The sequence below is a fragment of the Ambystoma mexicanum genome, chromosome 11 (genome assembly GCF_040938575.1).
Source record: "Ambystoma mexicanum isolate Mex_15411 chromosome 11, UKY_AmexF1_1, whole genome shotgun sequence".
Lineage (NCBI taxonomy): Eukaryota > Metazoa > Chordata > Amphibia > Caudata > Ambystomatidae > Ambystoma > Ambystoma mexicanum.
In genome coordinates, this window is record NC_090934.1 from 399,923,100 (window position 1) to 399,937,645 (window position 14,546).

The 14,546-nt window shown below is 50.8% G+C and overlaps 2 protein-coding genes across 10 annotated transcripts in view; one reads left to right on the forward strand and one right to left on the reverse strand.

Moving 5' to 3' along the window:
* The window catches only part of PACSIN3 (protein kinase C and casein kinase substrate in neurons 3), a 564,411-nt gene that overhangs the window by 5,333 nt on the left and 544,532 nt on the right, over positions 1–14,546 (forward strand). The gene's annotated exons all lie outside the window — the stretch shown is intronic.
* LOC138503442 (uncharacterized) lies at positions 1,674–10,164 on the reverse strand. Its single transcript, XM_069623179.1, has 2 exons — positions 8,312–10,164; positions 1,674–5,725 (listed from the first exon to the last, which is right to left on the reverse strand). Exons 1-2 carry the CDS (start codon positions 8,586–8,588, stop codon positions 4,623–4,625), a joined length of 1,380 nt encoding a protein of 459 aa, XP_069479280.1. The 5' UTR covers positions 8,589–10,164; the 3' UTR covers positions 1,674–4,622.

A 14,546-nucleotide genomic window follows, 5' to 3' on the forward strand; every position in this document is an offset into this window, starting at 1 on the left:
CATGACAAATGCAATGAAGAAAGCACCATAAAGGTGCACACAGAACAGCAGCACAGGGGTGAGGGTCAGCAGTCGGAGTCCAGGGCTTGCCCTTTCTACTGCACGCGCAGCTAGGTGAAAATGCAAGCCCTGCCTGACGTAGTGAGGGTACAATGAAAAAAGACCCCAATTTGAATTTCAACAATCTGGCCTGTCCGGCCATTTGTTGAAATTCAAATTGTGGTCTTTGTGGGTTGCTCGCCCCCGACAAGGGTTTCCCGGCCGAGACCATATCTTTGCTGAGGGAAGCAGGGGGCTTGGTGATCTGATCTGCTGTCCTCCTTTCCCCAGCCATCACTTGCATGTTTGCATCCGCTTTGCTCAGCCTGTTTTTTTTCTTCTGGCCTGAAAGGGACACACTGCCCTCGAGACATCAGAGTGGCCCCATCTCTGCAGAAGACACTGCTTTAAAGGATCGTATCTGGTTGCTGGTTGACCGCTTTTGGAGCGCCGCACACACACACACACTGCGCTCCTCTCGTTCACATGCCCGTCTGGATAATCTCTGTGCTCTTGCTACATTTGCACTGTGAAATGTCCACACACAGACACTGCTGAGAAGGGAACCCACAACCCCAATTGCGATCTGCGCAGACCTTGCAGGAAAACGCCCATAGCCACACCCATAATGCACAAACGGGCATTGCGACCTGTGGGTATTAATGGCATACTTGTGAAAGGTTCCCTACAGCAGATGCGATCGGGACACAATATGGACACTGTTATCATTCCAAAGTGCATAAAATGGCAGGTATCCATTACCAGCCAATGACGACGGGCAACATCTGAACAAACTACCCATGAAGTCCCGAAACCAGGAGTGGACTTACCTGCTACTGGGCAATATACCACATTTTGGAGATATACCAATATATATGTTCAATATCGGCAACATCACTATATCATCTGGTTTATAGTGATTGCATTTAAAAATAAAAAAGCATTGAATGCATTTTTAATGGCGGTTCCCTCCCAACACCCGTTTTTTTTTTTTTTACAATTAAAACCCATTATAATTAAAATAAAACCTTTACCTCTGGAAAAAAAATGCATTTGATGCTTTTTTTGTTTCTCTCGATGCTTTGTATTCGATGCAATGACTGGATATACAGAATTGGTTTCTGTATAAAAGCATGATTTCTACCTCCCGCGGGCCACTTTGAACTACTTTGCCCACGCCAATTTGGGGAAAAGCATACACATTAACATTTTATTGGCAGCCCCGCTACTTGTGTGTGTGGCCCCCATACATTTGATTCCCGGAGACGCCCCTGCTATTTCCTGCAGGCCCGTCGTTTTATAGCACAGTAGCTGTATGGTATATACTCTGAGGCTCATCGGCCCGAGAGGAAAGTCTGCGTTGGCCTATCTAGAATGTGGTACTGTATTTGAACATTGCAACATGGAGCATTGCAACGAGTGCTTAGCGCACCGAATTATGTGGCACTCGAATTTATTAACGGGCATTTCAAATTTGGTTGCAGCAAATTAGCAAAAGGTCAAAGCGCTATAAGCCTGGAAGTGTTTTTGTGTTGGGGAGTGGCATGCGAGTGACATGGATGGATGACAAGTGTGACAAGACAGGCAATACAGAAATGACAGTTGCAAGAGTGAGGAGACTGACGACCAGGATGTGAGGTGGAAAAAACTTTGGCCACAAGCTTTATTTTTGTACCAGCCATGGTGCGAAAGAAAAACCAGCCATAACATCACATAAGGAATAACAATAAAAATATTTTGGGGACAGAGGGAACAGGTGAGCAGGGGGCCCTAATCCCAATTAGGGGCCGCTCGAGGCTGTTCCCCGCCGCCATTCATATGAATGCTTGTGACAATTGTTTGGCCACAGCGTGTGAGCTGTGACATGTTCGTAATTGTTTGTCTTTGGAGCAGGTTCCTCCTGCTTTCTCTTGTCCTTTCCCTGTGAGGTGGGGAGGTGTGCGCTTGTGTGCCTTTATTGATGTCCAACCCGACCGGGTTTAGCACTTGCACCCTCTCTCGCTCACAGGGTGATTTCCGCTGAAGTTATGGCTCTTGATCCGTATTTCTAGATAGAACAGGAACCCCGCGTTGTGAAGCCTTTCACTTGATCATCCGCGGGATGTGTTCTTAGAGCCATTTTTATTTTTGGGTTGTGTGTTCTGTACTTTTCCATGGATGGAGGCGTTTTAGCCTCTTGGTCCACTCTTCGGGGATGAATTTGGCATTTATTACACACATGATCCACTTGAGTTTTTGAAGCCCCCACGCTCCGTTTGCGGGCTAGTTGTTTCATCAGGGGTGGGTTCTTGGAGCCTTACTAGGGTCTTCCCTGCTCCTGATCCCCTTGTGCCACGGGACCCCTTCCGCGCATTAAGCTGCTTGTTTTTACAGCCGGGGTGGGTTCCAAGAGCCTTACTGGGTTTTTACCCCGCTCCCGATCCACTTGCCTTGTGAAACCCCTTCAGCGCTTAAAGCTGCTTGTTTTTACAGCCGGGGTGGGTTCAAAGAGCCTTACTAGGTTTCTTCCCCTGCTCCCGATCCACTTACGTTATGAGACCCCCTCGGCGAGCTGGAAAAAAGGGGGGGGGGGGGGGGTTCAAAAAGAGAGCCTTACTAGAATTTTTTCTGCTCTCAAACCACTTGTGTGAAAACCCCTTCCGTGCTTGTGTTATACTATTCCGCCACTGGGGTGGGTTCTAAGGGCATAGCTGGGAATTTCCCCTGCCCACGATCCACTTGCGTACCCCAGTGTGCTTATCCTACATAGAAAAATGTGAGGGGGGGTGGGTTCCGGAGCCTTACTAGGTACTTACCCTGCTCCTGATCCACTTGTGGTGAGACCCCCCCTTCTGCAAGCATGGGGGTGGATACTTGAGGCATACTAGTACAAGCTTATGCTCAGGTTCCTCTCTCCTTTTCAGTTTTGTAAAACCCTTAGCGCTCCCACCTGTATTGATGTTCTCTGGTGGATCTGAGCGCCTGGGTCTTCTATAACTGTCTTTTCCTAGAATATTAACTAATAGATACAAGACCCCCCGGTATTTTAGAAGGAGGCCCTTCTTGGCGTTGAATATTTATGTTTAATTTATAAAGTGAGGCGTTTTAGCCTACCCTAATAATATGATTGTGTTCCATCTTCTATCTGGCCCTCGATATTCCTTTCCCTACAGTTTTTGCAGGGTGGGAGGGATGGTTTTTTAGACCTGCAGCCGTCCTGCTGCTGTTCGTGGCTGACGGGGAGGAAGAATGAGAAGGGCCACCTTGCCCCAGCCAGATAAAGGCAAAATTCGGCCTGGGGCAAGGCGGCCCCTTCTTTGAACTTCAAAAGGCCCCCGCCCAGCATCCGCAGGCTGGGAAGGGGGGCCTTTGAAGTATGGAGGGCAAGGTGACAAGGGGCAGTGACTACCGGTTGTCACCTGCCCCTCTCACCTCACCCTCCTGTCGTGGAGACGCGCTGTCTGGGTTCCCATTGTTACGGGACCCAGCAGCCCGACCCCACCATGTGCATGCTAAGTGGGGCAGCGCCAAACAGGCGCTGCCCCACGGGACTTCACACAAATCCCCCACCTCCCAGCTTACGTCCCCGGGCCTCCCATCCGGGTGGGCCCGGGTGTATAAGCCTGGAAGTGTTTTTGTGTTGGGGAGTGGCATGCGAGTGACATGGATGGATGACAAGTGTGACAAGACAGGCAATACAGAAATGACAGTTGCAAGAGTGAGGAGACTGACGACCAGGATGTGAGGTGGAAAAAACTTTGGCCACAAGCTTTATTTTTGTACCAGCCATGGTGCGAAAGAAAAACCAGCCATAACATCACATAAGGAATAACAATAAAAATATTTTGGGGACAGAGGGAACAGGTGAGCAGGGGGCCCTAATCCCAATTAGGGGCCGCTCGAGGCTGTTCCCCGCCGCCACCCTGAGGGGATGCTGACCGGCGTCTCCCAGGTCCCCCCAAAATAAGGGATTATAGATTAAGTACAGCCTCTGGCTGCAAGGGTCCAGAAAATATTCCTGGTGAAGATGTCCATGCCTTCAATGGACAGGTGAACCCCGTCACTGCAGAACATGGCCTGGTTGTGTACCGAGATCCCATGCTTAATAAATTTGAGGCCTGAGAAAAGGCAGAAATTGGCCACAGCTTTGTTCAGTTTGCGCCTAGAAATCTCCATGGCTTTGTTGCACTCCGCCCCATGCCAATGTTGGCGAGGGATGATTTCTGACATCATCACTTCTGTTCGAAGTCTTAGCATGTGTGCCAGGGATCTGAGGGAGGTGCAGATTTCGGCCAGGAGAAGCTTCCTGCCCAGCTGAGGCAAGTCATTGCCCCCGAGGTGGATGATGAGAAAATCGGGAGGAGGTGAGCAGGCCCCCAGTAGGCCGGCGAGTTTGTCGTGTAGGTCTCCCCAGCGCATGCCCGGCTTACCCCACCAGTAGGTGATGGTGTCTTGGAAATGCATGCCGTCCTGGGTTTCCTCCAGCCATCTGCTGGCCCTGGTAATGAAAGAGTGACCCACAATCCAAGCCGTCTGGGATGGGGGGTAGCCTGTGTTATGGGGAAAATAGAGAGGGGGGGGGGGGGGGGAGATGGAGGATACTATTAGATCAAGTCTTTCCTGATGTATCTTTTGTAAGCCCCCGATCTCCAACCCCCAATCCCTTTTATGGCTTTCTCTTGCATCCCCCCCATCCAGGCTGAGGTGGCTGCTCCTATCCTGAAGGAGTGGGATCCAAATTCAGTAGGATTCCATCCTATAGCTATTATAGTCTTCTTGAGGACAGACCTCAACTGGAATCTACTGAGGGCAGACCCATTTTTGTGTGTGAATAATTGCCCCCCCCGACTGGTGCGCTTGCTCATGAATGCCTTGGTGGTGCAAATGGGGCAATATTCTGTTTCCTCAATGCAGTACAGGTTGATGATCCTCCCTTTTCCTAACTGGTCAGTTTTGGACCTGCACAGTTTCACAGCCATGGAATCCTTCCCCATGTGGATGTCGCCTATATCCAGCCCTTCCTCTGATCCTGTGTTTTTGGAGGCTATCTCGCTGATCCTGAACGCCCCAAAGTAGTTTAGTGTGAAGGCGGCTCTAAATAGTGAGGTCTCATAGGCATTGTTGCATACTGCAGGGAGGGTGTCTAGCAGAATTTTTAGTTTAGCAAAATTGAGGGGGCGCCTGGTGTCTGTCTTGACCCCTTCCATTTTGGACCAACCCTTGAGAGCATATCTGGTTAGTGCGCCGTGTGTGGGGTCGGGTGCCCCCGCTAATCTAGTGTAGTATGACACTGCTGCCAGATGGGATGAAGCCCATGCCTTCTTTTTGCTTTGTTTGAAAGCCCATTCCATGAAGTCATTGACATGGCACTCCTGTATATCCCTGATGTTGGTGACTTTTGTGATCCTTCCAAAATCAGTCAAGCACTTATTGTACATTTTGGCAGTTTTCTGTGCCAGCGCCTTTTTGGCCAGTTCCCCTAAAACGCCTTTAGGCTCACCTGTAGGAGTGTGGTGCCGGGAAAGGCAACCCCTTTTGTCCAGGCCCGGGGGTGAGGGTAGAGCTGGGGGCGGGCATCTCAGGGAAGAGCTGTTACCGGCTGGCTGGCGGGTGGTGCCTTGGGTGTGTCCATGATGGCCCAAACCTCTTCCGGAACCGCTGTCCTCTTGGCTTCTGCCTGTGGGTTTAGTGCCTTGAAAGTGGAGAACTGAAAACGGGACAGAGCGTCAGCGGCCTTATTATCTTTGCCTGCAATGTGCCGTCCAATTATAACGATGTTATTTTTCAGGGTGACTTTCGTCATTTCTCTCAACACTTTTAGCACCAGAGGGCAGGAGGCAGCACCCTTGTTTAAAATGTGTACAACCGCCATGTTGTCTGACCATGTGACCAGCTCTGTGTTGGCCAACAGGTCCCCCCATAGGTAGAGTGCCAGCCATATGGGGAATATCTCTAGCAATGTGATGTTCCTGGTCCAGCCCCTCTGCTGCCAGCAGGGCGGCCAGTGGCCGGCGCACCACTTGTTACCAAAGCATACCCCAAAGCCTCTGCTGCCAGCCGCATCCGTGAACAGGGACCTTTTGTCTGCCCCATTCATGGGTTTGCGCCATATCACTTGGCCATTGAAGTTGTTAAGAAATGCTTCCCACATGACCAGGTCTTGTGTTATTTCCTTGCCCAGTCTGATGTGGTGGTGTGGCTTTGTAACCCCCCTCATTTTTAGTTCCAGGCTCCTGTGAAAAACCCGGCCTTGGGGCATGATTCTGGTGGCAAAGTTCAGCTTCCCAGCAAGGGACTGTATTTCACGCAGCGTAGCCTTGTCCCTGCCTGCTATCTGCCTTATTGTCTGAAGAAGGTCCTCTATTTTGTCCCTGGGCAGGCGGCACTCGCCCATGGAAGAGTCAATCTCTATTCCTAGAAATGACAGGGTGGTGGTGGGTCCTACAGTTTTTTCGGGTGCCAGCGGAACCCCTAACACCTGCATGGTTTCGCTGAATGTTTTTAGGGATGAGCTGCATAGGAGGGACCCAGCTGGGCCGGTGAAAAAGAAATCATCCAAATAGTGTACTGTTCTGGCTCTGGGCATGGCCTGTTGGAACGCCCACTGTAGGAAAGAACTGAACTGTTCAAAATAGGCACACGCAATGGCGCAGCCCATGGGAAGGCATTTGTCAAAATAGAATTTATTGTCAAAATGGAAACACAGCCACTGGTAGGTGCTCTCGTGCACAGGCAGCAGCCTGAAGGCTGACTTAATGTCTGCTTTAGCCATGAGTGCGTGTCTACCTGACAGTTTTACTAGGTCGACCGCATCTTGCACGCAGCTGTAAGAGACAGCGGCCTCCGTGGCGGGGATGCCGTCATTGAAAGAGCTACCGGGTGGGTGTGATAAATGATGGATCATCCTGAACTCCCCCGGCTCTTTTTTGGGCACGATGCCCAGGGGGGAGCATAAAAACTCAGTGAAGGGGGGATGTTGGAAGGGGCCCTCAATCCTCCCTAGTTGCAACTCTTTATCAATTTTTTGGCTTATTATGGTAGCTAGGGATGAGGCCGATTTTAGGTTCTTGGGTATGGTGGGAGATCCCCGGCCCTTGAATGGGATCCGGAAGCCATCTCTGAAACCCTGAGCCAGGGATGCTCTAGCTGCTTGGTCAGGGTAGTTATCTAACATTTTTTGCAATTGGTCGATTTTTATTGGTGAGGCGCCTAATCTATAGCTAGTGCATGTTTTTGCCATCAGTGACTTTTGGGCTGGGCCTGGAAGGAGAGGCTTTTGTGCAATTGTTGCTGCTGTGGCCACCACTGCATGTGCTGCATTGGTGCTTGTATCTGCACTCTGTGCCCTTGTTACATGACCCTCTGTTGAAGTACCAGCAGGACCCCGGAGTGCTTCCTTTGGCCCCCCCGTTGCTGCGATTGCCAGATTGCCTCTGATTATGCCCTGTTTTTTGCCCCCCTGGGGGCGTTCTTCGAAAGGGAGGTTTGTTTTTGTTAGTATTTATACTGTCCTGTTGAGCCCTGCGCTGGTTATGTTGCCTGTTTCTACCCCTTCTATTATACTGATGCTCATAATCCTTGCTGCTTTGGGCGCTCTTAGCTGAGTTTTCTTTTAGGACATGAAAAAGATACAATTTAGGGTCTTCCTCCTCCCAGCCCAGGTCAGGGAATCTCTGCATCTCCTTCCTAAACTCTCTATCATAGTGCAGCCAAGACTCCCCCCCAAAGGTATTGTGAATCTCCAAAATTCTGTGGTGGTAGGCAATCAGTGCTGTGCCCTCTTCAGGGAATTTTTCTAGAATTATTGTGGAAAGTATTTGGAAAGAGGCCTCCCAGTTCTGAATATTCTTCTCCAGTGTGGGCCTCTTTGCTCTCTCTTTTTCTTCCTCTTTCTTATCCCTTTTTGAAATGCCAAAACCTAAATCTTCATATTCCAATAGGCAGAAAATGTCAATAAATTGCTTTTTCCATATCTTTCTCTTAATTTTCCGCTCAATGTGCCATGCAATGGTCTTCTTTAGGCTTCTATTTACACTTTTGCCGGCAGTGCGCCTCCCATATTTAGTCATATGAGGGGTTGGAGACGGTACATCTTGGCTAGGCCCAACCCATGCTTTAAGGTGGCCCTGTTCCTCCTCGCCCCCCGATTCCGACTCTGTGTCTGTGCTGTCACTCTCGCTGCTGGAGCTGCTCGAGTCATCCCTGTGCCTCCTCTTTTTCCCAGCACCCGCACCCTTGTGCCATTTTAAAAATTGTTCAAGCATAGGCCCCAAATCATTGCTTTCCACAGTACCTGATTTTGCTTTTCTTTTGGTGCCTGGGTGGGTGTCTGAAGAGGCGGGCATGCTGCGGACATCAAGGCGCTGCTTCTTCCTAGCTGGCTGCTCCCTTTCTGCCGGCTCCTCCTCGCCGTCGACCTCCTCTTCCAAGGCGTCTGCGTCATCTTCATTGAGACTGGTGGATGCGAGCTCTGCCATTCTTTCCTGCACCACATCCATGCCATGAACGGCTTCCGCTGCTTTGGCCCATTCCAGGAGTAATGTGTCTTTCAGGGATAAGGCGTTGGCCATCTCTTGCCTGTTTGGGTCTCTGTGTGCTGGTTCGTAATGGGTTGTCCTAGTGTTTCCCAACTTGCTGTGTGGGTCAGGGTCCTCTTCCCCCTTATTGTAGTTCCCAGGCGAGGTAAAATGCTGTGGCTCTCACTCAGTCTCCTTCTAGTGCAGGTCTGTCGATATGTGCGTCTGGGAATTCCAGCTGACCTCTGTCCTCTGCAGCGAGAAATTAAAAAATTGTTTAGCCCAAGTATAATTTCTGTGCCCTCTCTGGGGCTCGAACCAATGTCCTTGTAAGCTTGAAACTGACGCTCCCTTCGCAGTGCTATGGAGACTCTGCTGCTGCAGGCCTGCTCACTCCTTGTGTTGTGCTCGAGGACCCGCCTTCTTTGGGCTCTGCTCGCTCCGTGTGCGGCCGTTCACTGCCGTGCAGACCTCCTCGAGCACTTCGGAGCCTGCCTTACTTGATTCCAGTGTCCTCCCAGAGCCGGAGAGAAATTTAAAAATTGTTTGGCAAAATATAAATTCTAGCACCCTCTCCGGGGCTTGAACCAATGTCCTTGTACGCCTGAGACTGATGCTCTCCTTGCCGTGCTATGGAGACTCTGCTGCTGCAGGCCTGCTCACTCCTTGTGTTGTGCTCGAGGACCCGTCTTCTTTGGGCTCTGCTCGCTCCGTGTGCGGCCGTTCACCGCCGTGCAGACCTCCTCGAGCACTTCGGAGCCTGCCTTAATTGATTCCAGTGTCCTCCCAGAGCCGGAGAGAAATTTAAAAATTGTTTGGCAAAATATAAATTCTAGCACCCTCTCCGGGGCTTGAACCAATGTCCTTGTACTCCTGAGACTGATGCTCTCCTTGCCGTGCTATGGAGACTCTGCTGCTGCAGGCCTGCTCACTCCTTGTGTTGTGCTCGAGGACCCGTCTTCTTTGGGCTCTGCTCGCTCCGTGTGCGGCCGTTCACCGCCGTGCAGACCTCCTCGAGCACTTCGGAGCGTGCCTTACTTGATTCCAGTGTCCTCCCAGAGCCGGAGAGAAATTTAAAATTGTTTGGCCAAAAATAATTTCTTGCACTCTCCCTGGGGCTTGAACCGAAGTCCTTGTATGCCCGAGGCTGACGCTCTGCTTGCGGTGCTACGGAGGCTCTGCTGCTGGGGTTCTGCTCACTTCTTGTGATGTGCTCGATCTCCGTCTGTAGCTGCTCACTGCTGTGCAGACCTGCAGCCGTCCTGCTGCTGTTCGTGGCTGACGGGGAGGAAGAATGAGAAGGGCCACCTTGCCCCAGCCAGATAAAGGCAAAATTCGGCCTGGGGCAAGGCGGCCCCTTCTTTGAACTTCAAAAGGCCCCCGCCCAGCATCCGCAGGCTGGGAAGGGGGGCCTTTGAAGTATGGAGGGCAAGGTGACAAGGGGCAGTGACTACCGGTTGTCACCTGCCCCTCTCACCTCACCCTCCTGTCGTGGAGACGCGCTGTCTGGGTTCCCATTGTTACGGGACCCAGCAGCCCGACCCCACCATGTGCATGCTAAGTGGGGCAGCGCCAAACAGGCGCTGCCCCACGGGACTTCACACAAATCCCCCACCTCCCAGCTTACGTCCCCGGGCCTCCCATCCGGGTGGGCCCGGGTGTATACGACTCGGGCTGCAGCGAACTGAACACCCAAACTCTATGTACTTATAAACGGAACACTGAACGTGCTTGTCACTCAGCACCGAGGTAGCAGACTCGCGGTCAGGAGTGCACGGTGCAGCACCGAGATTCTTATTTACATTGTAAAAAGCAGGCAGCCACGGGGGAGGGAGGGGCGCCACGGGTGGGGGGTAGCCCGGGGCACGTGCCTCTTTTGCCCTCCCCTAGAGACGGCTCTGTTCAAGCGACTTGCATCATGTTTCTACTGTCTGCATCCAGCCAAAAAATGTTTCGCAAATGCGGTTGTTGGTTTAGGGCTGGCTGTGCCCTTCCCAGAAGGAGTGCTGAGGGGGGAGGGGGGCGGGATTCACGTGTGGATTCTCAGCTGCCCAGCATTGCCTTCATGTGACTCTCAGAACCCCCTGTGGCTCCAGCGCGAGTGCATCATGTGTGCGAGCAGAGCCATGCCCCTGGTACGCCCCCCACCCGCGTCTGTGTGTGTGTGTGTGTGTGTGCGCGGTGGCGGCTAAATCATCTGTGTACACAACCACCATCAGGGAGCAGCAGGCTATGTGTGCTGTGCGTGTCCCCCGCAGTGCTTTAAACGGGTAAAAAAAAAGTGCAGGTGCGAAGCCGGACATCGGGCTCAGCGCTTTCGACGCCGGCCGTTTCGGCGTAGCACCTTGGGCACAGGTGCCCCTTAAGCACACCCTGTTGTTTGCAGGCAATACCCAGTGAGATTCAATTAAGGGCCAAGGAGCAGGATCGCAGAGTAGGCTATTTTCCCGAAAGTCCCTCTCCTTACCATGGGACTTAAAGTTGTGATAAAGTAATGAAACGCTTACATTTTCACCGCCCACCATAGTTGGGTAGCGGTAGTCTCTTTCAGGCGTTGAGAAGTGCAGGTACTGAGATTCTCAAAAATAACAAGTGCACGTACTGAGGGCTGGCCCATTGAAGGCACTGGCCCTCCAGCAATTGTCTATGCCCACAGGATCAGCTTCTGGTGCAGATGTTTCTGCCGGCCCCCACCGGCCCCCACAGGCCCCCACAGCCCCCAGTAACGCCTTGCACAGCAGAGCCGTCCATCAAGTTACTTGTGTAATGTTTCCTTCATCATCGATGGCCTAAATATCCCAGTTGGCATTTTAAGCCTAACCCAAACCGTATTGGTTTCATAAAAGTTTTTTTAGATGTGTATGGTGCCCACAGTCTGGAGAATTTGTACTTAATATTTTATAATATTGAGACCAGGCTCTAAGCGCGGGACCGGGATTCGAGTCTGTGTTTCTCTGTTTGTCTAGCTTCCTGGACAAATACGTTGCCCCTGAGCTATCCCTCCGATAGTATGTTTAAACCTAGGGGTGGAATCTGCGTATCTATATTAGCGCCAACACCCGGCCTCCGCCACCCCACTTTCCAGTGTTTGCATCTTGTCTCGCTAGCTTCTCTGTCTGCATCGTGCAGCACCTTCTCCGCCCTCCGCACCTGGTGTTGAATGAAGGACCCCAGATTCTGTCCCCTTAGTTTAGGGCACCATCCTCCGAAGAGTCCCCTGCCACCCTGTTAACTTTGACCCATTTCTGTGCACCTCTTCGCAGTCTTGGGCAGGTGTTACCCAAGAAGCCGGTGCCCTGGAAGCCAGGTCTGCTATGCCAAATGTATCAAGGCAGCACATATTGTTCTCCACATTCCCTACATTTCTGGCCAGGAGACTTGGTTATTTGGCATGTTTGTTTGTCCTCCAGCTTCCCTTTAATTAAGTTGGCAGAGAGCTCATTGTATGGTGCTGTACTCTCCCTGCCAACCTTAATTAAACATTAATCTCGCCAACAGACGTAAGCCACTTCCACAGAGCTGCCTATGGCAGTCTGAAGGGGTACTTCTGCTGTGGGCCTTCTCTTGGTGTTCCTTGATGTACCTGGGAGTGGGCAGGAAGGGAATTAGTGGGGTTCCTACCACAGATGGTGTTTGCCGAGTGAAAGAGGCCCTCCTGTGCCATCCACGGGGATTCCTGAGACAGAGATGCTGGTCAGCCAGACGTGCTGTGTTGTGCTGGTTTTCTCTTTCCCTACAGCACATGCACCCTGTGTGAAGCTCTATGCAGGACACTTGCGTTCATACCTACAATGCAATGCACTTCCTGGTGCAGGTGGGGGAATTCCGAGGCCGAGCCGATGACTTTAATAATATTATGAGGGTATTTATAGAGCACAGAGGACTTAGTTTTGGAAAGCAACAGAGCGCTTTACAAGTCAAAGGGGGATGTGCACAGTGAGGGAAGCAAAACGTACAAGGGAGCTAAGAACCGGGCAGGTGGGGAGGGTGGACATGTGGGCAGCAGGGGATTTATAAGCATCTTCTCCAGTTGTAACCTTCTATAGAACTCCCTCTGCATTGGAAAACGCTTTCCAGGGGGCAATGGCACCGCATAGAAACTCCTGGCTCTTCATATGCACGTTGCAAAACAGAGGTGATGGCTGGAAGGTTTGGGATGAATCCTAACCTGTGGGATAGCTCTAAGCAACCCTAAAGACCATCGTTCTTCGCCTGCCAAGCCATTACAAAAGGGGAAAGATCATATGTAAACCAGGCTTGGTCCCACCCCAAAAGGGGAAGTACAGCCCAAACTGCTTGGCCACATCCTTCGGCACAAGACCACAATCCCCAAACATGTTTTGACCTTGTTGGACCTCATCGGTGAGGAGCAGCTTTGGTTTTTAGGCCCAGGAAGCACAGGACCCATGTCTGGGCATACTCGTCCCCCTTGGGGTGACTTGCGCAAAACAAGAGGTGATGGCTGGAAGGCTTAGAATTCATCTTAACCTCTGGCTTTGCTCACAGCAACCCTCGATGCAATTGTTCTTCGCCTGCCAAGCCGTTAGAAAAGGGGAAAGACTGTATGCAAATCAGGTTTGTTCCCACCTCAAAAGGGGCAGTCCAGCCCGACCTGTTTGAGACCCCAATCCCCAAACATGTTTTGGTCTTGTTGGGCCTCATCAGTGAGGAGTAGCTTGGGTCTTTAGGCCCAGCAGGCATAGGATCCACGTCTGGGCATACCCGTCCCACTCGGGGTGACTTACGCAAAACAAGAGCTGGTGGTTGGAAGGTTTGGAATGAATCCTAACCTCTGGCATTGCTGTGGACAATCCTCCAGACCACCGTTCTTCGCTGCCAAGCCATTACAAAAAGGGGAAAGACCATATGCAAATCGGGCTTGGTAGGCTAAAGACCGATGGTCTGGAGGGCTACCCAGAGCAATGCCAGAGGTTAGGATTCACTCCAAAACTTCCAGTTATCCCCTATTTTGTTTTGTATCTTCATCTACAAGTGACAGCGGTAGATGTTTTTCAAGCCTTCGCTGGCGCGCTCGCTCGCTCTACTCTATAGAACAAATGGGCTTGGTGGCTCCATTTGGTGATAATTTTAGATACTGGTGACCCCGTCCGATGGAACAAGCACTCCTTTCCCTCCACTCCTTTCACCATTCTCTGTAATTTAAATTAATTATCAAGTGTGTTTGTATTGTCTGGTTGTCGCTTTTATGGTGTGACTTCTCCTTTCATAGTGTTTTATTTAATTAGATTTGATGAGCAGGGGCTAAAAGAAGCACCTGCCTGTCTGGTATCACCCAGGAGCTACTGTTGAGTAACACGCAGCTAGTTAGGGAGCCTGCTGCAAATTATGAGATAATGTTGAAAAGGAATGTTTGTATGCCTCCATTTCACTTGGGAAGTCAAAAGCTGCTGCTTGGCAGCTGCTGATGTCAAGCTAAACAGGCTCTTGAAGGCCTCGTGAGATTAGTAGCTCCAAGCAATTACTTGCCCTTCCTTACTACTAACAGTCACATAGCCCATCAGTTTTTCATTAATAAAAACACCAATAACAATTCCCCTTCACGTATAACTAGACACTTTTCTGAAACCCCACTGCCAGATTCTTATAACGGCATAAATAATTCCATTCTCTGCAGAGGTCAGTAACTGCTTCATTGCGGCCGCCCCGTAGAGATTTTAGATGTTCCTAGCCAAGGATCATTGGAAGGCATCCAGTGATTACAGAGATAATTTATAACGAAACAAAAGCGGCGGAAAAAAACAAAAATTTTGTGGAAAAGTAGATGGCGGGTGGGGTAAGGGGATTAAACGGGTGGGGAGGGGTTGGGGTGGGATTAAACACATAGGGAAATTTGTGGTTTGGGGCGACCTCTCCCCCTCCTCCACCACCCCCAAATAGAAAACAAATCTGTGTTTTTTCGCATTTTGGTTTCGTTAAAAACACTGTCCCTGAAATAGTTTATTATAGATATAATCACATAGAACCCATTAGAATATTCCAGTATTTCCTTCA

What these genes read in the sequence shown, in the direction of transcription:
- LOC138503442 (XM_069623179.1), bottom strand. Translation starts at nt 8,588, where the DNA reads ATGGCCAACGCCTTATCCCTGAAAGACACATTACTCCTGGAATGGGCC. An exon ending in CAAAAGAAAAGCAAAATCAG is followed by an intron (nt 5,726 to 8,311) that starts GTACTGTGGAAA and finishes TCCCGTTTTCAG; the next exon opens with TTCTCCACTTTCAAGGCACT.